The 26,179-nt window shown below is 42.7% G+C and overlaps 1 protein-coding gene across 3 annotated transcripts in view; it reads left to right on the forward strand.

Moving 5' to 3' along the window:
* The window catches only part of lmnb1 (lamin B1), a 192,556-nt gene that overhangs the window by 103,401 nt on the left and 62,976 nt on the right, over window positions 1–26,179 (forward strand). The window contains exon 1 of one of the 3 annotated variants that reach the window (XM_072516571.1): window positions 20,548–21,153. The exons of 1 other annotated variant lie outside the window; for it this stretch is intronic. In XM_072516571.1, coding sequence (XP_072372672.1) covers window positions 20,792–21,153 — 362 coding nt within the window. In that variant the 5' untranslated portion in view covers window positions 20,548–20,791. Of the gene's footprint in view, window positions 1–20,547; window positions 21,154–22,187; window positions 22,280–26,179 lie in introns of those variants that run through there. One more of the 3 variants, XM_072516573.1, reaches the window with a different exon arrangement.

Below are 26,179 nucleotides of genomic sequence, written 5' to 3' on the forward strand. Positions count from 1 at the left end.
AAGATTGTGAGGACTACTTTCCATTGTCTCTGGTCTCAGCGGCTGTAGAAATGAGCTCCGGGGGCGGGGAATCTTTGGAAAGGATAGCCTTCTGGACCGAACGTGGTCTACATGTTTGCGCTGGAGACGACCCTGGGCTTGCACCTGGTAAGATATAGTGCCCGTTTGGTGAAAGATTACGCCAGGGACCCACTGGGCACCACCTGCAAAATTTTGAACGAACACTGGGTCACCGGGCGCAAACTGCCGAATTGGCCCATGCCGAGAAAAACCCTGTCCCTGCCGTTCTTGTGTGTGGCGTACTTTTGCGCCAATGTCCAGGAAAACCATACTAAGGCGGGTGCGAAGTCTCCGGCCCATTAGGAGTTCTGCGGGAGCTACCCCAGTCACCGCATGGGGGTGGTCCTATACGAAAACAAAAAGCGAGCCAGTCTCGTGTCCATTGATCCGGAAGACTGCTTTTTTAGGCCTTGTTTGAATGTCTGCGCTCCGCCAACCCATTTGAAGCCGGTTGGTAAGGGGCAGTGCGGATATGGCGTATGCCGTTCATCTTCATGAACCTCGCAAACTCCTCACTGGTGAATGGAGTGCCGTTATCCGTGACCAGCACCTCGGGGAGGTCATGTGTACTAAAAGACAAACGCATCTTCTCAATTGTTGCGTAGGACGTTGTGCCTAGCATGTTATGCACCTCTAGCCATTTAGACTGGGCGTCGATCAATAAAAGGAACATGGATCCTTGAAAAGGGCCGGCGAAATCCGAATGCAAGCGTGCCCACAGCCGCCCTGGCCATTCCCAGTGACGGAGGGGCGTGGCCGGCGGAAGCTTCTGATGCTCCTGACAAATGGAGCAGCTTTGGGCCACCTTCTCAATGTCGGTGTCGAGGCCTGGCCACCAAACATAACTCTGGGCCAACATTTTCACTTTGGTCACACCTGGATGCCCATTGTGCAAGTCTCTTAGTATTAGCTCCTGTCCTTTTTCCGGGACAATCACACGCGTCCCCCACAAGAGGATGCCGTCTTCCACGCTGAATTCTGACAGCTTGGAGGAAAATTCCCACAACTCGCCTGGGAGCTGTCTATGCTGCCCACCATACAGGACTATGTGTCGAACCTTTGACAGGACTGGCTCCGCCCGGGTCCACTCACGGATCTGTGATGCCGTGTCAGGCAAGGTGTCCATAAAATTTAGGGTTGCAACCACCTCACCGGTCGTGGGGGTCGACATGGGGCCGGTCGATAAAGGCAATCGGCTCAGTGCGTCGGCATTCGCTATCTGCGTTCCTGGTTTGTGCTCCAGAGAATACTCGTAAGCAGCGAGCAACAAAGCCCAGCGCTGGATCCGTGCGGAAGCAATGGGCGGTATTGGCTTATCCTCTCTGAAAAGTCCCAGCAGAGGCTTATGATCAGTCACAATAGTGAAATGGCGGCCATACACTTACTGGTGGAAATGTTTCACCGCAAAGACCACTGCCAGACCTTCCTCAATCTGCGCGTACTTTTTTTCCGCTGCAGTCAATGTGCGGGAGGCGAAAGCTATCGGCCGCTCGGCCCCGTTCTCCATCTTGTGGGACAGGACGGCCCCAATACCATACGGGGATGCATCACGTGATGAGCAAAGGCTTTCCAGGATCGTAGTGCGTTAGTAACCCAGAGGACGACAATTATTTTTTTAACTCGCCGGAAAGCGGTTTCTTGCGGCTGACCCCAAACCAAGGTGTGATTTTTCTTTAGCAGAAGATGCAACGGGGCCAGCATAGTTGCCAGATTGGGGAGGAACTTCTCGTAATAGTTTACGAGTCCAAGAAAAGAACGAAGATGCGAAGTGTCAGTCGGGACGGGGTCCTGTTGAATCGCGCGCACCTTCTTTGCGACAGGGTGCAAACCTTCGCGGTCCACCCGATAACCCAGGTAGACTACTTCCTTCGCCTGAAAGACGCACTTTGTGCGACGTAAACCGACTCCAGCCTCCGAAAAACGTCGAAGGACAGCCTCCAGATTTTCCAAATGTTCCTGGTCCGACGTCCCGGTGATCAAAACGTCATCTAAGTATACAGCGACACACGGTAAACCTCTCAATGCCCTCCATAACGTGTTGAAAAATAGCGCAGGCAGAGGATACTCCAAAGGGCAAACATGTACAGTCATACAGGCCCTGGTGTGTATTAATCGTTACATATGGTCGGGAGACCGGGTCCAGCTCCAACTGTAGGTAGGCGTGACTCATATCTAATTTTGTGAATGAGAGTCTACCTGCAAGCTTTGCGTAGAGATCCTCTAGGCAAGGCATTGGATATCGGTCGAGTCGGGAAGCCGTAGTCACTAAGTTTATAGTCGCCGCACAAGCGAACTGTGGCATCTGGCTTCATTACAGGTACAATTGGTGCTGCCCAGTCAGCGAAACGGACGGGCCTGATAATACCCAAAGTTTCCAAACGAGTGAGCTCCCCTTCTACCTTCTCAAGCAAGGCGTAAGGCACCTGGCGCGCCCTTTTATTTTCCCCAAACCGGGCTGAAATACATCTGGGTATCGTCCTAGCACCTCAGTCAACCCTCCAGAAACTGTTTGGAGGATGTGCTGCCACTGCAAGCGCAAATGGCGCAAGCAATCCTGACCCAACAGGCTGGGTCCATGGCCGCGCACCACGATAAGTGGGAAACGCCCCTCCTGGCGTCCATAAACAACAGGGGTCATTGTAGTTCCTGCAATGTCCAGTGGTTCCCCCGGTGTAGGTGGCCATCCTGGCCTGTGTGTCGGTTAATGTAAGGGTCTGTATACCCTGCTTGATGCGGTCGAATGTCCTCTGGGTGATCACGGAGACTGCTGCGCCTGTGTCCAACTCCATCTCGAGCGGGTGACCATTGACCCGTACTGTCACCTTAATGGGGGCCACACGGGGAGTGCCACACAATGCAGCTGCAGGCAGTCGTCCTCCGTCTCCACGTCCTCAGGAGTAGTCGCCGCAGGTTCATCCACATGGTAGGTACGGCCCCTGGGCTGGTCCCAGTTTCAGTCGGAACGACGGCGCCTCTGGCGCCCCCAGGACCGGCGTCCGCGACGGGGTCGGCGCCTACAAGTCTGACACGGACATGGCTCCTCATCCATTGGTTCTGGAGAATGCTCCCTTCGGGGAGTAATGTCCGACGGCCACAGGCGTCGATCCGGACGTCGTCTCGCCCAAGGTACCGCAGGAGTGCGGGGGGACATTTTTGGACAGAAGGGGTTGCGCCCCAAGACATGCACTTCCATTCCCTGTATCTCCTGCACTCCTCGTTCTGCACTCTCTCGGGACAATACTATTTGAATGGCCTGTAATGTTGGCTCAGCTAACAACTTTCTCTGGGTGGCCGCATTGTTAATACCGCAAACCAAATGGTCACGTAACATTTCTGACAAGGTCTCACCATCGTCACAGTACTCCGCAATCCTGCGTAGCCTGGATAGAAAATCGGCAAGGGATTCTCCTGGGGTCCTCTCAGCGGTATTAAACCGGTAACGTTGGACTATCGTGGATGGGGCTGGGTTAAAATGCTGCCCCACTAAATTCGCAAGTTCCTCAAATGTTTTGGTGTCCAGCGCAGCTGGGTACGTAAGGCTCCTAATCACCCCAAACGTATGCAGCCTGCAGGCGGTGAGCAATATGACCACCTGGCGCTCGTTTTCAGTGATATTGTTTGCCCGGAAATAGTAACGCATCCGTTGTGCGTACTGGTTCCAGCTTTCCAGCGCAGCATCAAAAACATCCAAACATCCGTACAGAGGCATGGTGTAATAGAAAACAACTTCCAACCTGTATCCAACAAAAATCCAGGGAGGTGCCTTCAGCAGTGTAGACAGCTATTCACTTTAATCCCATCTTCGCCGCCAGTTTTGTGAGGGCCACGAAGAATCCAGCACGAGTTTCAAGGATACAAGAAATAACATTTATTTACAATAACATATATACACATAACAGCAGCAAACTCACTTGCTGCTTACTCCTTCCTGCTAGTTCCAAACTGGCCAGCTTTATTTATACAGGGAGTCTGCTAATGATTTCTCCGCCCCCCTCATTGGGGAAGCTCATACTCCCACAGGATTGTGGGATTGTCATTAGTCCCCAGCCAATGGTAAGCAGGCAGGTTATAACAGTAAGTCTTGCTACAAATGTACAGGGCATTGGTGTGACCACAACCAAACTACTGTGTACAGTTTTGATCACCTTACTTAAGGAGGGATATTCTTGCAATGGAGGCAGTTCAGAGAAGGTTCATTGGGCTGATTGCTGGGTTGAAGGGTTCGTCTTAGGAGAAAATATTGTGCCTATAAGTTTAGAAGAATGAGGTGATCTTATGAAACATAAGAATCTGAGGGAACTTGACAGGGTAGATGCTGAGAGACTGTCTCCTCTCATGGAAGAATCTAGAACTAGGATTAGGCACAGTTTAAAAATAAGGGTTCTCCTATTTAAGATGGAGATGAAGAGGAATTTCTGAAGAAGTCATACTTTACTCAATGTTAAAACTGTTTCTCTCTCCCCATGCTACCAGAGCTGATGAGTATTACCAGTACTGTTTTTATTATCTTTGATCACATTCTCTAGATATATCTTATCCACCTATCGGACAAACTCACCAGAGGTAGAGACATCGGGCCATACTTTTATGGAGAGGGTCCCTGGGAGTACTCAACATTCACACCAGCTCCCATGAGGTCTTTTGGCTTAAGGTCAAACACAAGCAAGAAAATGTGTTGCTGATTACACCCACTGACGTCCCTCAATTGATGAATCATTATTCCTCCATGTTGAAGACCATTTGCAGTAAGCACCAATGGTAGCATGGGAGCAAAATGTGGAAGGTCTATTGTTAAATGTGATGACCAATGCTTAGAGTTGATGAAGGCTACCTGCCCTGACAACATCACACAAGTGCTGAAAACATGCTGGAACTTCACCACACCCTGAGCCAAGCTGTTCTACCTGTATAGCTAAACTGCTGATATTTACCTTACGACGTAGAAAATTGGACAAGTCCAACCCAACAAATAATGGTTCCATTGCCTCCTTTCAATTAAAAGTGATGGAATTACCACAAACTGTATCAAGTAGTATTTACCAATACTGCTTGTTGGACTTGCCTAGAGTAACGAGCTGCCAGGTTGGATATATGAAAGGATTCATCTTCACGTTTCACTGTCATTGTATGTATGGACTACCCAAGATGTCCAAACATTGCTGTCTCTTTACATCCTATCTCATCTGTCACTGATTCTGCACAACATGAATTGACAAAATGGTTGGGTGAGTTGCTACAATCTGGTTTGAGCAGGTTTTCCATGAAGGATTCCTTCAATTTCATGTTTGCAAAGACTACAGGACTTGCTATTGATAACAGTGCAGTGTTTCATGTGCTTGTGACATTGCTAGCCAGCTCATCAATGTAACACTCAAGGAAGCCATAAACATTTGCACCACATCGCTATATTATCAATCTAGAATCGCACCTTTGACTGAATCTGTATTCATTGCACTTATGAACTCAGCAACTTGTGCAGTTGTGTTCAGTTTTAACAACATCATGTATGCTAAAATAGATGGTGTTGAATCTGCAGCTGCATATAAGAATTTTCTTACACATTTTAACGGGCACCATCTTGTGCTCAAATTCACCTTTAAAGTGGTGCAGTCAAAGGAGCTCACATTCCTCAACATGCTAGTTGAACAATCTGCCAATGGGTTCTCTAGTACTGTCTACTGCAAGCCTACCATAACAGGTATATATATATATGTTGGAATTTGTATAGTTCCATGCACTATAAGATTAGCCTTATTGGCAACCTCCTAAATAAGGCTCAAGTCATTTGCTTATTGTTCAAGCTTGACGCTGAAAGAGGGCACATCAAAGCTACCCTCCGTTATAATAGCTGTTCTGATCCGATCATTGCTCATTTTATATCGCAGAAACTCATGAATGGGCAGAAAGCTTTGGTCCTAAAACGTGCCTAGTGTATTTCAGTTTAGCCAAAAGGACAAGGTTTCTCAAAAATCTGAGCAGCAGGTGCAGCTGTTTCACACTGCTACTGTGCAGTAGCAATAAGTTTTTCTATCCAATAATAGGATGCTGCCATCCAGCCCCAAAAAGACGTTCTGCCTATCATACACTGAGTAATGTGGTATATGAATTTCAGGTCTGATGTCAGGTATGTAGGCTGTACATCACAATGCTTGGAGAATTGTATCAACCAGCATGTCATTCAGCTGTTCGCAACAAGCGAAGTACTGACATACTCAACAAGCCTGTGCTTGCAAAACTCAAAACATATTGTTCAACATTAGATTGATTCCATGATTGGACAACACTTGCTAAAGAATTTTGATTATGCTAAGAATTACACTAACAATCAGAATAAGACTCACTCAGGTGCATAGTGTGGCTCTCATGCAAATTGGAGGCTACATTTACTCATATATATGGCCCTGTCCTTTGCAGGCAGAAGAATCATGTCCACGCATTATGCTTTTTTCAACTAAACAAAACCTTGGGGGAACAGCCATCCCATGGTTCATTCCCCATGACAATGCCTTGACCAATCAGTCAACCTGCCTGGTTTGAATCTAAACAAAGGTTTGGCAGTTAACTGTTCCCTGATGCATTCTCCATGTCATCATCTCTGCCAATCAGAGTCCACTTGCCAGCCAATTATCTCTTCTCATGCAGAACAAATTATTGTTGCCTTTACAAATGGTATTCATGTGAATCTGGCCTCATGAGACCAAAATAAAAAGGTTTGACAGCAAATCTTTTTTTTTCAGCAATATTGAAATCATATTCTAGGATTACAACTGAACGTAAATGAATACTCAAATATAATTAACAACAGGCTGAGGGAAACAATGCCTCTATCAGAATATCATTGGACAATTTGTATTGGGATAGTGTTTAACCCCAGCACTCTGAGCTTACATCCAACTGAGACAGTTGGTGAAGTACCATACTTATGAATTTTCTCCCTTTCAAACAAAAAAAGGTACTCCCATTGAAAGAACTGCAAAATGATGTTCAGATTATTTCAGTAGAATATATGTGAGACCAGAACTTTAAACCTAGAGAGGAAGGGAATGCAAAGACATGGTGAAATCCCTGCTACTGCAGCCATGTCAAGCATAAAATCAGAAGATGAAAGAGCCTACTACACATCAAACTATTGTGTCATCAATGCCAGCAGGACTAACAAACTGTGAAGAATAGGATCTAGACAATGACATTGTTCATCCTCTTAGTAATCCAAAAATCACTCTCATTCTTAAATGTTCAATCAAACGTGCAGATTTCACAGATTTTCAGTCCTGCCTTTCATGACATTTGTCAAAGGTCAAATCTCAGGCATATTTCAAAGATTGCCTCTCGAGCATGGTGAAAGACAAATGGAATGTTTGTTAATTGTTTTAACATTAGTTTCCCAAATTCTCACACTAACTTTACAAAAGTAACTTACTGAAAACAAGAAACAGATTTAATTTAAAATCATTTCAAAATTTACATACATTCTCAAATATTCAGTGCTTGTCAGAATTAATAGTGATCTCCCACAGAACAATATTGAACTAAGGTACAATATTCTCCAAATGGTGAGATGCAACAATGACTCTGTTCTGATGAATGGCCAATATTGATCGGAAATGTTGACTCTGTTTCGCTCCACGGTTGTGGCCTGACCTGCTGAATATTTCCAACATTGTTTTTGCAAAAATAATTGAAATTAGTTAACATTTGTTTCGGGATAATAGTTCATACAAATGGTAACTTAAGTCCCAATTTAAAGAATTTCTAAAATGGTAATTAAGCAGTTCTAGCAATAAAACAAAAGCTGTCCACCAAAAAGCCCTGCACCATAACCTTTATACTTACTACATCTTAATTTAAAAATATTATCATAAGATTAAGCAGAATGCTTAACACCTAACATTGAATATAAATTGTCTCACATGAAGGGAATAATTTTTGGCTTTACTACATTTCCTCCAATTAAACATTGGAAAAGAACACTAAAGCCGTGTCCAAGTCTGCCACAAACCCCAGTTACTTATTCCCCTTAGCAGAAAGAAGTTGCAATCTTTCAGTCTAGTTCTTTAATCTCACATTAAGTATCTGACCCCCAGATCCTAGATAGCCCACCACCACCACTACTTCAATCAATCTGCTGCCGAGACCCTGATACATATGTACATCACCTTCAGATTTACTTATTCAAATGCTCTCCTTCCTGATCTTCCATTTGATTAATACCAGTTCATCTTCTTTCTTACACCTATCCTGCAACATGTTCGACGAGGCCATCACCCTTATTCTCCCTGCTCCTGGTCCCTCAAAAAGATGTTAAATTCATGTCCAATATTATTTTTTGTCGCCTCATCTCTGTGACTTTTTCCAACCACACAACCTCTTCCAAACTCTCTGTTCCTGACTCGAAGTTTCTGTGAACCCTTTTGATAACAATGCTTTCATCTGCCTAGATCCCACACTTTCGCATTTTCTATCTTAGCCATTCCAACACTCTTGCCTCCTTGAACAACCTTCTTAAAACTGACCTCTGTTTTTCATGCTTTCTTTTATATTATAATAAATTTGTGTTTATTCTTAAAACATAAATTGTCTCACCTAAGCTTTTGTATCAAACACCCAATGAACCCAACTCCTATTCTCTTAATGGTGGAGGAATGTTTACTGAGATGCTAACCCAGACCCTTATAATATTTATGAATTTTAGGACCTAGCTAAAATATTATTGAAATTTAATCAATCAGGAGGAAGGTAAAACTCCTGGGCGATTTTCTTCCATTGGATAAGCAGCAAGTTAGATTCACTGGACCAAAAACATGTTCATAATGCCAATCAAGGCTGAAGTTGAGGGAAATTAATGGGGGCATACATCTGACCTCATAATTCCAAAATAAAAGGGTTAGGATTGTAAAATCACCAACCTATGCCAACACTAAAACATGCATTATAACTAAATATGTCAAAATATGGTATTCTGATGACTAAGTGTATCAGGTGTGTCACTTGAGGACCAGGATCTCAAACCCGAGACAACTTCATGGTTTCCCAAGCAGCAGTGATTCCTGTACTGCTTGGGAGACTTGGACAACTTGCATGATACATCTCATAGTATTGGGAAATGTTCCACCAGCGGTGCCTTCACAAGATTCTCCAAATATGATGGTAAGAAAGACAGCCTGCCAACACCATCTTTCCCAAGCCAATATTCTCAGCATTGAGATGTTAATCACTCAAAACCAGCTCCGCTGGACAGGACATTGCATTGCCTGATATCAGATTCCCTGTAGAACAGTAGAGCCCTTCTACTCACAACTCGGCCGTGGCAGGAGAGTCCCAGGAGGACAACCAAGACATTTTAGGGCTGTCCTCAAAGCATCTGTGAAATGTCAAACACCCTGCTGACTCATGAGAGTCCCTGGCTTGTGACGGGCAAAAATGGGAAGGTTAATTTGGGAAAGCATCAAACAGAACCATTCCCAACACTGAAAAATACGAGCAGTAATTTTGAGATGAAATTGTTGAACTCTGGTGTGCCTGAAATGTAAAATTCCTAATCAAAAGATGAGGTGCTGTTCTTCAAGCTTACAGTGTAGGAGGCCAAGAGAAGTTAGATTAAAAGTGGGTCAGAGAACTAAAATGACAAGCGACAAAAAGCTCATGGTCACTTTGGCAGGCTGAATGGAGGTGTTCTGCAAAGCAGTCACCTAATTCAGATATCAAATCATGTTGAATGGCAGAGCAGGCTCCGAATGGCCTACTCCTGTTCCTTTTTTCTATGTTTCTATGTCAGGAGCTAGCAGAGGTGAAGTTGAAGCATTAGAAAGAGCATGCAAGTCTCCAAATAACTCAATTACCTAGCCCTTCAAGCACCACCTGCCTGCATGTTGCAGAGTCGGAAGATCATTATTGTATTGCAAGGCGATCAACGCGACAGTGTGGAAACATAAAAGAAGTTTATAGAACTAAGGCAACTACACACACAGGGCAGCACAACTAATACACAGGTCTTGTTCCCATGACTCCCAGGCTAACTCTGACCAAGTCCCAATTGCCAGAGCTGCACCTAAACTCCTGATAGACTTATGTTCGCATGCAATGCACCCATAGGTTCTAGACCCGCCAAGTGCTCCACAAAGGATTACGCTGAAGAGGTCACACTACCACATTCCACCCATCTCAAGTTCCCTCACAGATCCAAACAGAAAAACTCTTATTTACAGTTGCATACAAAAGGGTTACAGCAAGGGAGCTTAAAACAAAGTTCAACACTGGTACAATCGGTGCTGCTCATTCTGATACTGTACTGGAGTAATTACCCCCAGGTATGCCAGACGCTTCAACTCCACCTCTACTTTCTGGTGTAGAGCAGAAGGCACTGATCCGGCATGAAAAAGGTTTGGTGTTGCTTCTGGCTCTACATAGATCTTTGCCTTCACATCTTTGATGCATCCCAACTCTCTCTGAAAGACCTCATGGTGTTTCTGTAGAAGCTCCTGGAAAACCCCAGTGATACTGAATAATTCCAACCAATTCTATTTGATTTTCTTCAGCCAATCATGCCCATGAGGCTTGGTCTCTTTCCCTCCACAATGGTTAATGGTAACTGGGCTGGCTGCTATTGATATGATACTGGTATTGATACTGTCCCCAATATCTTTAATGCCTTTCCATTGACGAAGGTAGCCAAAGTACTGCTGAGCTTCATATACAAGTTATCTTCCTGTATAATTCCAATATGTTTTGATTTTCCTGGAATTACAGTACAGAAGGTCATTCAGTCCATCAAGTCTGCACCGGCCCTTAGAAAGAGCACCCTACTTAAGCCCATGCCTCCACTCCATCCCCTTAACCCAGTAACCCCACCTAACCTTTTTGGACACCAAGGGCAATTTATCATGGCCAATCCATCTAACCTGCACATCTTTGGACTGTGGGAGGAAACCAAGCAGCCAGAGGAAACATACGCAGACATGGGGAGCACGTGCAGACTCAGCACAGACAGTGACCCAAGTCGGGAATTCAACCTGGGACCCTGGAGCTGTGAAGCAACTGTGCTAACCACTGTGCTACCATGCTGCCCATTGTGAAAACTGTCCTGGCGTAATTACCCCCAGGTCTGCCAGATGCTTCAACTCCACCTCTACTTTATGGTGTAGAGCATGCTCCATTTCATTGCTCACTCTTTGTGAGCTCAGGTTAACGGGCTTTCGGTCCAGCAGACCAATGGAGGTATTTATGCTCCACATGAGCTTCCACCACTTTACTTCATCTCACCTTCTCAACATACCCTTCTATTCCCACTCCCTTATTAAAGATGTTTCTTCTTAATTCCATATTGTATTTATTAGTAATTAAAATATATTTATGGTTCCTACGTTTGGGCTTCTCCACAAGTGGAAACTTCTTCTCTACCTCGTCATCTTGGCTGTCCCTCGATTCAAGGATGAAGTCTACTCAGGGTCACATATTTCTGCTATGGGTCTTCATGATTTTCACCTGCAGATCTTTGGGGGCACATGGGGCAGGATGTCCCACAAGGTCGTGGCATCCAGAATATTAGATTTTCTTCCTTTTCTTTCCTTCCCTGCTACTGCTCTGCCTCATCATTAAGGTGTTAGGACTCAAAGCCTGATGCAGATTGATGGATAAGTTGTCGCTATTCTGACTGATTGGTAGCAAGTTCCTCACAGTCATTCAGGTCAACACTTTCATGCTTCATGAGGGGAAAAAAGCCCAAACCATTATATATGAATGTATGAAGCATTTGCAAAATAACAGATGAATTAATAGCACACATAGAAATTAAAGGGGTTTATGTAATAGCCATTACAGAGTCATGATTGTAGGGTAACCAGTCCTGATGGTGAAGGATGGAATAAAGACAGTAAAGACAAAGGAATTTAGTTCATAAAATCAACGTAGGTTGAATCATTTTAGGTTGAGCTAAGAAGCAACAAGGGCCAGATCACTGGAGGGAATAGCTCAAGGGCCCATACTCATAACATCAATACAGTGCAGAAGGAGGCCATTCGGCCCATCAAGTGTGCACTGACCCTCCAAAAGAGCACCCTACCGGGGCCTACTCCCCCACCCCAGTCCCATAACCCCACCTAACCTTTTGGACACCTAGGGTCAATTTAGCATGGTTAATCCATCTAACTGGCACATCTTTTGACTGTGGGAGGAAACCGGAGCACCCTGGGGAAACCCACACAGATAAATGTGTAAACTCCACACAGACAGTAACCCCAGGTTGGAATCGAACCTGGGTCCATGGAACTGTGAGGCAGCAGAGTTAACCACTGTGCCACCGTGCTGCCTTAACAGTAATTGTGGTGTTGAGAAGGGTATTGTTACAAACCCGCTCAATAGATTGTAACTTTTATTTTTTTGTTCAGAGGTGTGGATGAACTGATTCATAGGACTGCCAATTAACGTTTAACAAAAGTAAAAATGATTAAACAAAAGACAGGGCTGGCTGCTGTTGATACGATACTGGTATTGATACTGTCCCCAATATCTTTAATGCCTTTCCATTGACGAAGGTAGCCAAAGTACTGCTGAGCTTCATATACCAGTTATCTTCCTGTATATTTCCAATATGTTTTGATTTTCATAGAATTACAGTATAGAAGGAGGTAATTCGATCCATCGAGTCTGCAGTGGCCCTTAGAAAGAGCACCCTACTTAAGCCCATGCCTCCACTCCATCCCCGTAACCCCACCTAACCTTTTTGGGCACTAAGTGCAATTTATCATGGCCAATCCACCTAACCTGCACATCTTTGGACTGTGGGAGGAAACCAAGCAGCCAGAGGAAACACACACAGACATGGGGAAATTATAATGCACCTCAGCTCTACCTTTACAGATATATACAGGCTTGTAAATAACAAAATATATCTTATACTCTAATGTTCTCAGTAAGTTCACAGCCTATGTAAACCAATAGGCAAAAGGTGGTCAAACACTTTGAACCTAAGTGGCAGATGCCACCCAATACAACTTCTGTGGATTTCCCATCAAATTCATCCCATCATCACTTTAACTGGGAGCCTCTCTCTGCCTCTTAATTTAACTTCAGTGACCAGTATCTTGTTCAGATTCCAGTTCTTTGTCCCCCTGACTTCAACCTTCCTGGGTCTTTGCTCTTTTTATTCCCTGGAACTATCTATTCTTTAGCTTATGTGTCTTGCTTTCTTGCTCCTTATTTTATTGTCCTGCCTTTACTGGTAGTTTCTGTGCAAAAGTTTTTGTTTCTGGGGTTACCTAGCTCCAGACTGAAAAAACTTTCTGCTTTTCAGTATGAGACTCTGGTTGCTAAGCAACAGCATGGTCTTTATTTAAAGCATGTAATAGCTTTTACATTGTAAATCCTTAATTACAATGCAGGAAAAGTTTGAAGAGAAATGAAAACATATAGATATGCAGGTACCTTTGTTTAACGTAAAGCTAACTGAAATGTTAATCCTTTCTTAGCACACAAATACAGAAACACAAATTAAGCTCAGCTTACACGTATACTTTATTTCTAGTTCAGTGGGCTTGACAGTGGTTTGTGATGCAAAACAAGGCCAGCAGTGAGGGTTCAATTCTCGTACCAGCTGAGAATTCTGAATTCTCCCTCTGTGGACCCGAACAGGCACCGGCATGTGATGACTGGGGGCATTTCACAGTAACTTCATTGCAGTGTTAATGTAAGCCTACTTGTGACAATAAAGTTTATTTATTTATAAAATTATTTAAACTGTCTCCATATCCTAACATTATAACAAGGAAGGTGTATGTAACAAGGGTAATACATTAATCATGGAAGACTACAATCTTCATACTAGCTGGGAAAAACAAATTTATAAGACTGGTATTCCATTGGTTCATGGAATACGTTAAAGATTATTTTCTTCATCAAGGAACAAATTAGGGAAATTGCTATTTTAGATCCAGTATTGTACAAAGAGAAAAGTTAAAAAAAAAAAATTATTATTTTTTCCAATTAAGGGGCAATTTAGCGTGGCCAATTCACCTACCTTGCGCATCTTTGGGTTGTGGGGGTGAAACCCATACAGACACGGGGCGAACGTGCAAACTCCACACAAACAGTGACCCAGGGCCGGGATTCGAACCTGGGTCCTCAATGTCGTAGGCAGCAATGCTAACCACTGTGCCACCGTGCTGCCCTCAAAGAGACAAGGTTAATTAATAACTTGGTGATAAAGGAGTCTATGTAAAAGAGTGATCACAATATGATAGCATTTTATATTGAGTTTGAGAGTGATGAGCTAAGTAACGAATTTTAACAATACAAGCTATGTAGGTATGAGGGAAAAGTTGGCTGTAGTGGGAAATTAGATTGAAAAGATATGATGGTATGGGCAATGACAAACATTTAAATAATTAATTCCAAGCCTGGGGATTTGGAGGAATATAAAAATCAAAAAATAATAATAGTAATGCCTTAATAGTAATAATCTTTATTGTCACAAGTAGGCTTACATTAACACTGCAATGAAGTTACTGTGAAAAGCTCCTAGTTACCACATTCTGGCGCCTGTTCGGGTACACCGAGGGAGAATTAAGAATGACCAAGTCTTCTAACAGCACGTCTTTCAAGACATGTGGGAGGAAACCGGAGCACCCGGAGGAAAACCTCGCAGACATAAGGCATGGCAAAGAGATGACTAAAGAAAAGAAAGGGAAAATAGGCTATGTGAATATGTCAGCTAGAGATCAAAACAGATGTTAAAGCTCCAATACGTATGTAAAAAGGAAACTATTAGTGAGACTAAAGTGTGTCCTCGAGACAGATGAAATTTAAAAAATAAATAAATTTAGAGTACCTAATTATCTTTTTTTCTAATTAGGGGGCAATTTAGTGTGGCCGATCCACCTACCGTGCACATCTTTGGGTTATGGGGGTGAAACCCATGCAGACAAGAGGAGAATGTGCAAACTCCACACGGATTGTGACCCAGGGCCGGGATTCGAACCCGGGTCCTCAGTGCCGGATGCAGCAATGCTAACCACTGTGCCACGTGCCACCCTGACAGATTAAATGTTAATAGGGAATAAGGAATTGGCAGTGTTGTTGAAGAAATATTTGTATCTGTTTTCATGGACACAAAAACATTCTAGGGGAAGTTAAGTGGATTGGCCGTGATAAATTGCCCTTAGTGTCCAAAATTGCCCTTAGTGTTGGGTGGGGTTGCTGGGTTGTGGGGATAGGGTGGAGGTGTTGACCTTGGGTAGGGTGCTCTTTCCAAGAGCCCGTGCAGACTCGATGGGCTGGGTGGCCTCCTTCTGCACTGTAAATTCTATGAAGTGAGCAATCAAGTGTTGAATGAAAACGAGGAACTTAAGGAAATTAATATCAGTGAAATTGTACAGGAGCAATTAATGGGACTAAAATTCAACAAATCCCTGGGCTTGATGGCTTTCACCCTATGGGGTAGATGAGGTGGTTACAGAGGTAGTAGATGTATTGGTTTTGATCTTCCACAATTCCTTAAATTATACAACAATCCCTATGGATTGGAAGGTAGCACATGTAACCTCTCTGTTCAAAAAAAAGGAGCGGGAAATCGATGAACAATGTAGGCCAGTTGCCCTGACATCAGTAGTGGGGAACATGCTGGAATCTATTATTAGGAAAGTGGTAGTGAGAAAATAATATATATATTAATAAAAAGATATTCTAGGTTAAAAGCAGCACTTGGGGAGTGGAAAACCGGTAGGCAAAGGGTTAAATTGTTGGATCAGCCAGAAACCTTAAGAAAACCTGCACTCAGGATAATTTAATCATTTTACAGAACATTATAATAATAATGGGGAACCTATGTCACAAACCACCTTGCCTGCAGGAGATTCACTGTTCTTTCCAGATCAGGGAATACAAATCCATTAACGCCTCATCAAGGACTAACGGCATTATTTCAGGTTAAGGGGAACATTCTGAATGTGATCTGGTAACTTGTAAAACTCATTGTATGAGTAAATCGGTTTCCCATTAAGGGGATCAGGAAACATTTCTACCGATACCTACTGATCAGATTGTATTGTATGAAATTGATTGATGATGTCAATGCTTATCTGTAACTGAGCGAACTTAAAATATATATGCATGAAATCAGAACAGACTCGTGCTAGCTGAAGGCAGCAGCATCTTCTGGTTTTCCTGTTGTGCACACAGCCATATTTTGAATAAACAAAAGTTTTACCAACACCATGCAGTCGCAAACGGACTCTGAGCATTTCTTCCCTCCAACAGTGGTAAACAGAACACTTAGAAAATCATAATTTGATTGGGCCAAGTCAACATAAATTTAATGAAAGGGAAATTGATGATGGCAAGGATCAATAGTTATTTACAATGTATATGAATGACTTACATGAGGGGACCAAGTATATGTCCAAGTTTACTGATGATCTTTTAGGTGGGAAAGTAAGTTCTGAAGAAGCTGAAAAAGGGTTTAGACAGATTAAGTAAGTGTGCAAAAATATGGCAGATGAAATGTAATGTGGAAAAAATGTGAAATTATCCACTTTGGCTAGAAAAAGAGAAAAGTAGAATATATTTTAAATTTCCAGAGGCTATAAATGTTAATATCCAGGCACAGTTGTTGAGTAATTCAAGTCAGAGATTGATACATGTGGAATCAAGTGATATGCGAATAGTACAGGAAGGTGCTGCTTGGGTAGGAGATCAGATATGATCTTAGTGAATGGTGTACTGGGCTGCAGAATGGTTTCTTATGTCACAAAACCTCAAAACGTTAATTTCTCACTCTACTCTTCTGGAAAAAACAGCTCTAAAATGTTAATTATTTACTGACCAAGGTTCACCCATTTAGTAATTATTATTCCCATACTGGAATTATGCAATAGTTAAACCTCAAAGAAAATATGATGTAAGAGCAAAAGTAGGCAATTTGGCCCATCAGGTCTGCTCTGCCACTCAATGAGATCATGACTGATTTGATATGATAAACTCCAACAGGTCCAACCTACTCAGCCTCTCATCGTGAGCAAATCCCTCCATACCTGGCATCACCCTCGTGAACCTTCTCTGGACTCCCTCCAATGCTTGCATATCGTTCCTTAGATAAGAGGACTAAAACTGTTAACAGTAATACAGTTGTGGTCTAATTAGTGCCTGAGATAGTTTTAGCAAGACTTCCCTATTTTTATACACCGTTTCCTTTGAAATAAAGGCCAACATCGCATTTGCCTCTAGCCTTTTGTGATTTATGTACAAGGACCCCAAATACCTCTGTGCTGCAGCTTTCTCCATTTAAATAATATCCAGCTTCTTTATTCTTCCTACCAAAATGCAGAACTTCACATTTTCCTAAATTATATTCCATCTGCCAAGTTTTTGCCAACTCACTTAACCTCTCTACATCCCTCTGTAGACTCTTTGTTTCACTTTCTTTCCCATCTATTTTTGTGTCATCCACAAGCTTGGCAATAAGACCTTCACTTCCCTCGTCCAAGTAATTTATTTATTGTAAATAATTGTGGCCACAGCACTGACCCCTGTGGCCGCACTCCACTAGTTACAGGTTGCCATTCTGCAAAAGTCTCACTTATTCCAAGTCTGTCTATTAGCTAGCCAATTCGCTATCCAGGCTAATATACTACTCCCCTTATAGGCCAGACAGGGTAAGGATGGCAGATTTCTTTTTACAACAACAATCGACAATGGTTTCATGGTCATCACTAGACTTTTAATTGCAGATTTTTATTGATTTTATTGAATTCAAATTTCACCATCTGCAGTGGTGGGATTTGAATCTGAGATCCAAGAGTACTCTGGATTACTCGTCCAGTGACAATACCACTACGCCACCGCCTCCCCTTATTAAGCAGCCTTTTGTGCGGTACCTTATCAAATGTTTTTTTTAAAAATCCAAGTAAATTATATCTACTGGTTCCCCTGTGTCTTTCCTGCTCATAACCACATCAAAGAATCTGAATAAATTTCTCAATATGATTTCCCCTTCATGAGCCATGCTGACTCTGCTTGTTTAAATTATGTATTTCTAAATGCTCTGCTATTACATTCTTTATAATGGTATCTAATATTTTCCAAATGAAAATTGTTAAGCTACCTGGCCTATTGTTTTCTTTTTGTCTCCCTCCCTTTTTGAGTAAACATTGGCAGTTTTCCAATCGTCTAGGATTTTTTCAGAATTTTAGGAAGATCACTACCAGTGCATCTACTACCTCTGTAGGCTACTTTCTTTAATATCCTAGGATGCAACTCATCAGTCCTAGAGGACTTAAGCCCTATTAGTTTCCCCAGTACCTTTTCTCCAGTGATAGTTATTGTATTTATTTCCTCTTGCCCCTTCAGTTTGCCCTTGATTATTTTGTATTTTTGGAATGTTATTTATTAGTGTCTTCCACCATGAAGACTGGCGCAAAGTATTTATTTAACTCCTCTGTCATTTCCTTGTTCCCTATTATTATTTCTCCAGTCTCATTATCTTAAGGGGATTATGTTCCCCACATTCTTCCTTTTTATATATTTAAAGAACCATTACTGTCCATTTTTATATTACTTGCTCGTTTATCCTCATGGTTTATTTTCTTTTTTTTGGTAATCTTTTGTTGGTTTTTAAATCCTCTGGCTCATCTTTTCCACATGGTATATTTTTCTTTCAGTTTAGTACTATCCGTCACTTCCTTGGTTAACCATGGTTGATTTATTCCCTTCCTAGAATCCTTCTGAACTTGCAAGTCGATTAAGTCTGTTTTAAAATGCTGATGACTTAGAATGCTTTAAAAGTATCATTCATGAATATTTTATGCTTTGCTTAGGATTTCAGATTTCAATGTTATGCTGAGTTTACTACTTCTGTACAATAAAGTTGTTTAATACAGTACATTTCACTCAATTTTCTGTATCTGGAATGGCCTATTTTTTAAATCTCTTGTATTTTGTTGTGACATAAACCTGGAATATTTTCAGCACGTTTATAGTTTATACAAATAACATAGAACATAAAGTCAGAAAACAACTGCTCAAAAATAATGTATATATTTGGAGATCCACTACCATTGAACATTTATGTGGCATTTGTGCCTTGATCATCTTTGTTATTTCAAATCCACATTCTTGTATCACATATTTTCAATTAGTTCCATATGGAACTTGAATATGATGCTTATGTATAAGCACCTAAATAAGCGTGTTGTTAATTTTGTACAATAAATATGAATTTGCAGACAGAAAGAATATGTGCACACATAGTTCCTGTTTCAGCTAAACAAAATAAGCAACAGCCATTCACTAGTTTATTTCTGACCAGATCTAAAGCCTGGTTTAAATTTCAAACAATGCTTGGCAGTTAACTGTCAATCAAGATCAACAAGTGCATTTTCCATGCAAGGCCTCGAGCTGTCCACTTGCCAACCAATCAGCACTCTTTTCTCATACAGTACAAATGTGTTGCTTTCCCTTACATTGGCAGTCTTGTGATTATCCTGATTAGTGAATACATGACAAAAAAAGGTCCTGTTAGCAATACTGCTCAAATATAAATGTAGTAACTGCAAGTTTATAGACTTGGCCTTTAACCTCATGTGGCGCCGCCAATGATAAACACGTTTCCCTATTTAAAACAAATCTTTTGACTCATAAGAAGCTCTTACTATTTCATGCAGTTTCTCCCAAAAGTGTAGAGCGGATTTACACCATCCGTTACCCACGTAAGGTTTGGCTAAGAACGAGAAAAATTGTCTCATACACCAGACTGAAATTGAAACATTTTTTGGATAGGGTAGTTATGAGCAGTGATTAGTTTATGTGCCAATACCCGAGCAGTGCAATTAGCCACAGAGAAGGAAACCTGTGCCTTGTTTTTGCACCGTTGTCGCCGGTGCTGCTGAGTATTTCCAGTCCTTTGGTTTTCAAATTTCCAGCGCTCGCAGTATTTCTGAAAAGAAACATTTGCTGGGTATCAATTACCCTGTCTACCTATGATCGAATGTGTGAGCATTCAGAGTTGGTGAAAACCGGTGTTCACGAATGATTTGTGCACATATGGTCTTCGCATTTAATCGATTTTTGTTTGTCAGCGCGAGAAACTTCAGGTGTAGAAATTGTTGTTAGAATAACAAAACTTTTTTAAAAATCTAACCTCAAAAGCCATGTTCACAATTAATTAGACGAATCTGTTCAACTTAATTATTTCACCCTGCCAATCAACCTATTATTTCGGTCTCCTTGATGTGAATATGAGGTGATACCAGCCCGTATAATTGACTTAAGCAGCTTCACATTTACAGTAATCACTACACCGCACTGATTCCCAGAGAAAGAGAAAAAAACCTCAACAATCAGACCGGATTTTACAAGTGTAAATCCCTGGTTAACTACAGATGCAGTCCTGGTGGTTATCTTAGTTTAAGCGAGGTAAAATGGTACCGTGATTTAAAGATGAACATGGACATTTCACAAACTTCACAACTGCTGGTGGTGTTGTGAGGACGGGTCTAGTCTCGCGGTACAATTGACCTCCAGATGGTCACGTTGTGTATCTAAAACGAGGAGCCATTTTAACAGAGGAAGCAGTGTGTGGAAAAGAAGCGCGGGTACAGGCAGGGAGCAGGAAGAGCTATCAGGTGCTGCCGCTTCTCGTATTGCTTTGATTTTATTCGGAAAATAATTGCTGGTTCACGTCAGGTTTTTTTTGGCTCCACTGTACGAAAAACACACCCACCCAACACGGTTGTGTATGTAAGTTATGGCAATGGCTACTCCCAAGAGCCAGCAGCACCGTCCGAGCGGCCGGAGTGCGGCCAGCTCCCCGCTCAGTCCGACCCGAATTTCCCGACTGCAGGAGAAGGAGGACCTGAAGAACCTGAACGACAGGCTCGCTGTCTACATCGACAAGGTGCGCTCGCTGGAGTCCGAGAATAGTATCCTGCAGCTGCAAATCTCCGAGAGGGAGGAGGTAACCAGCCGGGAGGTGACCGGCATTAGAAACCTGTATGAGAATGAGCTGGCGGACGCCCGCCAGTCCCTGGATGAGACTGCCAGGGAGAGGGCGCGTTTACAGATAGAGCTGGGCAAGCTCCGCGGGGACTACGAGAACGTGCTGCAGAGGTGAGAGTGACTGAAATTCAGGGTGTAAATTAGTCAAAGGTAGGTGGATAAAACTGTGCTTTGGGATTTCACATTAGTGGTGAATTCCCCGGTGTTTTTCTTCCTGTTTCGCTATGTGATGCACATTTGAATTCAATGGACAATATTGAGCTAGAGTCTCGAGGAGGTGGGGAGAATCTCATTGTACGAGATTTGTGTTTTGAAGATTCCCCGTGATTCGCACCCCAACGTATTTGTTACAGATGGATCGCTTGTGACTTGGTATTTTACGGTCGTGATTTGGGGTCGATTTTCATTGGTTAAACCGGCATCTCCTTCAGGCACGTAGGAATGGATAAAATGAATTTAACAATTATATCTTTTATATAAAGGGTAGAGTCGGTGGCCGGATAAATGTGGTTAAACCGCGCGGGGAATGCATCAACGGGGATGTCTATTTGTGTGAGCACTCCAACCTTTTTCCTCGAAGCGGGAGTGTGTCGATGTGGTCCAAGCTCTCCATATATTGTGTCGTGAACTTGTGTTGAATGAAGCGATATTTCCAACCTCGGTGACTTGGGAGTTGCCATTGTGTGTGTGTGTACTATGTCCCGGGTGTAATTGGTGCTGTTTGAATGGACCAGTTTGCCCAGTTACTACAGGCTGACCATATATGGGCTGAAGGCGGGTATCGCGCTTTCCTGCTGGGAAATCTCAGCTCTTTCACTAATATCACACATTGCAGCCGTGTTTCTTTTTGGTTGGGTGGGGGTGGGGGGGACTCTTTAAACGATGAACGCCATCGTGGAGGTCGGTGTCTGTTTTGAGGGGAATAGTTAATGTGCGAGCTGGACAATGACCATCTGTCGTGTGGAAGAGCCGTTGTGCAGACAAAGAGCTGCTCCTGAGCCGGCACCCTGCAAAACCCCAGGCAGGGCTACAGCGGTTACAATTCAAGCGAAATAAACGGCAAACTTTCATCGAATAAGACCTGTATTACACATTAGGATTGTATCCCTTTTTAAAATCGTGGTGTGAGCCAGATGTCCGGCTGACCAGTTTGCCTTTTGATGACAAACGGCTATCCTTCAGTGTTGGGGAGGAGGGGTGACGGCTATCTGCCATTTTTAAAAAAATGTTGTGACTGGTGAGACCTTTTCCTTCCTTAACCATTTCAGTGATAAAAGTACCCACCCCCAATTCTTGTAACATAATCTTAGATTTTCGTGGAATCCCTAAGGGCGGCTGGGGTTTTCACCTGTTTACTTTCCCTCTGGTCAGGTGCTTTTTTTCCATGTTTGCCGCTGTGCACGGTTTATTTGCAAATAATTCCCGATCGCGGAAGTTGCAAGCCGTTGTTCGACACACTGTAGCTTGCTCAAACATCGTTCCAGGCTTTTGCCCCTGTACCCAATATTTCACAGCTGTTTCCTCAACCATTCAATGCTTTTGCTTCACAAGCCTGTTTAAAATTGTGATCACAATATGAAGATTGCCATCATTCAAAAAGTGTTTTGGAATTGCATTCCTATTAAAATTAATAAGATTGGTTTTTGGGACTGTCTTTAATTTCAGATAAAATGGAAGGGGGTCATCTGAAATCTGCCTGTTGGAGATTAAAGGGGGCCTGGATTGTCTCACAGGAAAGAAGGTGCAAGGTGTTTGCCCTTGCAGCAGCCTGTGTGCCAACAGTGGATAAATTGAGTCTCCTGTCCCAGAAAAGTGAAATGTTGGGTGTAAACGATTGTGCTCTAAACTGTCCTTTATCCAAGATGAAAGAATTGGGTTCTCATAGGCATCTCTGCCTGGATACAAGGCCCATGTAATTCACATTACCATGGTAATGGAATCTGAGGTGGTAAGGTACAGTGGAAACAATTGTGATATCAGGTTACAGGCTTTTCTAAAATAGCACTGAACTTCCTATTATCATATAATCCCTACAGTGCAGAAGAAGGACATTCAGCCCATCAAGTCTGTACTAATCCTCCAAGCACTCCACCCAGGCCCACTCACCCTGCCCTATCCCAATAATCCCTTAACCTAACAGCTTTGGACATTAAATGGCAATTGTGTGAAAGTTTAAAGTAACTTGTCTTTAGTCAAATGCTTTTAGTCTGTCACAGTGAACTCTTCTTATTCTAGCTATTTCATTTCAAACATTATTGGTCTCTATGCAGGCAGTAACAATATGCAAGCTGTATTCCTAGCTTTGAAGGCATACATTTAGATGGCACCTTTTTTATGCATTGCTACATCCCAATGTACTTCATAAGAGTCCATTGTTACCTCTACATCCCTCGGTGATTTGCTTTTAGATTTGGCCTTGTAAGGAGTGCAGCGCAGATTTACCAGAATAACACACCTGGACCCCCAGGGTTAAATTACAAGGAGAGATCTCCCAAACAAGCTTGTATTCCCTGGAATTTTAGATGGATAATGGATGGTCTGATTGAAGGTTTAAGATATTAAGGGGACCTGATGGATTTGCTGGAGAAGAGGGGCTTTCTGTGTTGGGTAGGGTCAACAATCTAAAGCCTAGACCCAAACCTAAAGTGAAATTAGGGGAAACTTTTACGCAGTGATGGAGGCTTGGTGCTCTCTTCTACAAATGGCTATTGATGCTACATTGAATTAGTTTTAAAGGATAAAAACATTTTTATTGAACCAAAGGTATAGAGCGAGCGAAGGTATTCATCACAAATCAGCCAGTATCTCATTGAATGACTGGCTTGAGGGGCTAAATGACCTAATCTTGTTCATACGCTGTCAGGTCATCTTATGGGTTGTAAGTCCTTGCATTTATTTGCAATATGCAAAGTGTCACTTTTTACTGCATTCAATGCATAGACCAGCGAAACTCAATGGATTTTACTTAACCCCTTTTTTGGTTTGCTGTCACCTGCAAATTTGGCTGGTTTGCATGCAATAAAATACCTGTATTGTTTCAGTGCAGTAAAGTAATGCCTATACAAAAGCAAAATACAGCTGATGCTGTAAATCTGAAATGGACAATGTTGGGAGCACTCTGGCCTGGCAACATGTGTGGAGAGCAAGAAAAAGTTAATGGTTCAGGTTCCTGATGGCTTTGTTGACCCAGTTCTGATGAATGGTCATCATCTGAAATTTTACAGTAGTTATTGTTTGTATTGTTAGAAGATGATTCTTAACTCTATTTTGAAAAATGTAATATACTTTTCCTCCGATGCAGATGTATTTAAATGTCACGTGCATAGGCCAATTTGCCATGGTGTTTCAAACTTGAGGCAAGGTGATGAATGATTTACCAAACATGCACCAGATGCAGAAATGCTGATTAATTGCAGGATGCTGTAACACATCAAATCACGAGACAAATGACTGGGTCCAAAACTTGGCTGAAGCCAAAGGGGTTAGAAGTTGAAACCCAAGAGATCTGGTAGGATCTCTGGCAGAGCCAGGGAAAATGAGGCCTTTACTTAAAATTATATCTTCATCTATTTTGTATAGCCCTGGGCAGGTGTAGATTTTGACTGATGTCATGGTGGAGTGGCAGATCTGGTGCTCTGCACAGCTACGGGTGAATTTTGGACCACTTCGCAACATCAAGGGAATTGGAAGCAGGCTTAAAATTGTCGAGATGGGACGAAAGAGCTTAATGTTGGAAACACTCGGGCCTGGCAGCATTTGTGGAGAGAAAAACAGCTGATATTGATGTTCTAAGTCTGCTAGGACCCTTTTTCAGACCAGAGTTGCAGATCGAGGTCTGAAATAAAAAAGGATTTTTAAAGCGTTTCCTAAATCTACCATAATATCTCCTGTCTCAAGAAGAGTGAGATAGCCCTGGATATTATACTGAGATCACAAGCATGTGCTGTAATAACTGACTAGATGTGTATTTTTTGTTGTTGTTACAAATGTGCAGTAACTGCACTAAAGTGAAAATCTAAATATGTGACCAGCAGCACTATTCAGGAAAGTTCACTTAGAACGAGTTCAAACCGGGGATATATGTACTCCCAGATAAATTCTGATTAGCTATAACTTTCACCCCCTGTGTATTCTAGCCCCTTTGGTGCTTCAGCTATATATTATACTGTCATTTTGCTGACTCCAATTGTGGTTTAATTATCAAAGAATAGATGGTGTTGCTCGATGTTTTTTGGAGATGATTTTTCTGCTAAGTGCTTCTTAGAAATATAGGTTGACTCCACTGTGAGATATTCAATTTCTTTCCTCCAGAATGCCTTTGGGAGTCGGGTTAATCCAGCTTTTCGGAGAAGGTTTCTTTGTAAAAATGAAACTTCTCTACCATTTTATGAACCCTACAACGTTTTTGTTATCATCTTAGGATAATCGAGTGATTCTGATCGGTGCTTCATTGTCTTTAGATTTGGCTTCAACATTGGTCTAAACTCCATTTTACCCAAATCTAGTACCCAATTCATTTTTTGCAACTTCGTGTGGCCAATCCACCTACCCGGCACATCTTTGGGTTGTGGGGGCGAAACCCACGCAGACAGCGCGGTAGCATGGTGATTAGCACAATTGCTTCACAGCTCCAGGGTCTCTGGTTCGATTCCCGGCTTGGGTCACTGTCTGTGTGGAGTCTGCACGTTCTTCCCGTGTGTGCGTGGGTTTCCTCCCACAGTCCAAAGATGTGCAGGTTAGGTGGATTGGCCCTGATAAATTGCCCTTGGTGTTGGGTGGGGTTACTGGGTTATGGGGAAAGGGTGGAGGTGTTGACCTTGGGTAGGGTGCTCTTTCCAAGAGCCGGTGCAGACTCGATGGGCTGAATGGCCTCCTTCTGCACTGTAAATTCTATGACACGGGGATAATGTGCAAACTCCACACGGACAGTGACCCAGAGCCGGGATAGAACCTGGGACCTCGGCGCCGTGAGGCTGCAGGGCTAATCCACTGCACCACCGTGCTGTTAGCAGCAAATATGATAACTAGAATCTTGTGCTCCCCAGTTCTTGAGTACTGAATTTGCAGACCAATTTGCTGTAAAAGATTATTACGTACCTCCGGAAGCCTAATGGTGAATTGAATCTTTCTGACTCAC

This window comes from Scyliorhinus torazame, chromosome 9 (genome assembly GCF_047496885.1).
Source record: "Scyliorhinus torazame isolate Kashiwa2021f chromosome 9, sScyTor2.1, whole genome shotgun sequence".
Classification (NCBI taxonomy): domain Eukaryota; kingdom Metazoa; phylum Chordata; class Chondrichthyes; order Carcharhiniformes; family Scyliorhinidae; genus Scyliorhinus; species Scyliorhinus torazame.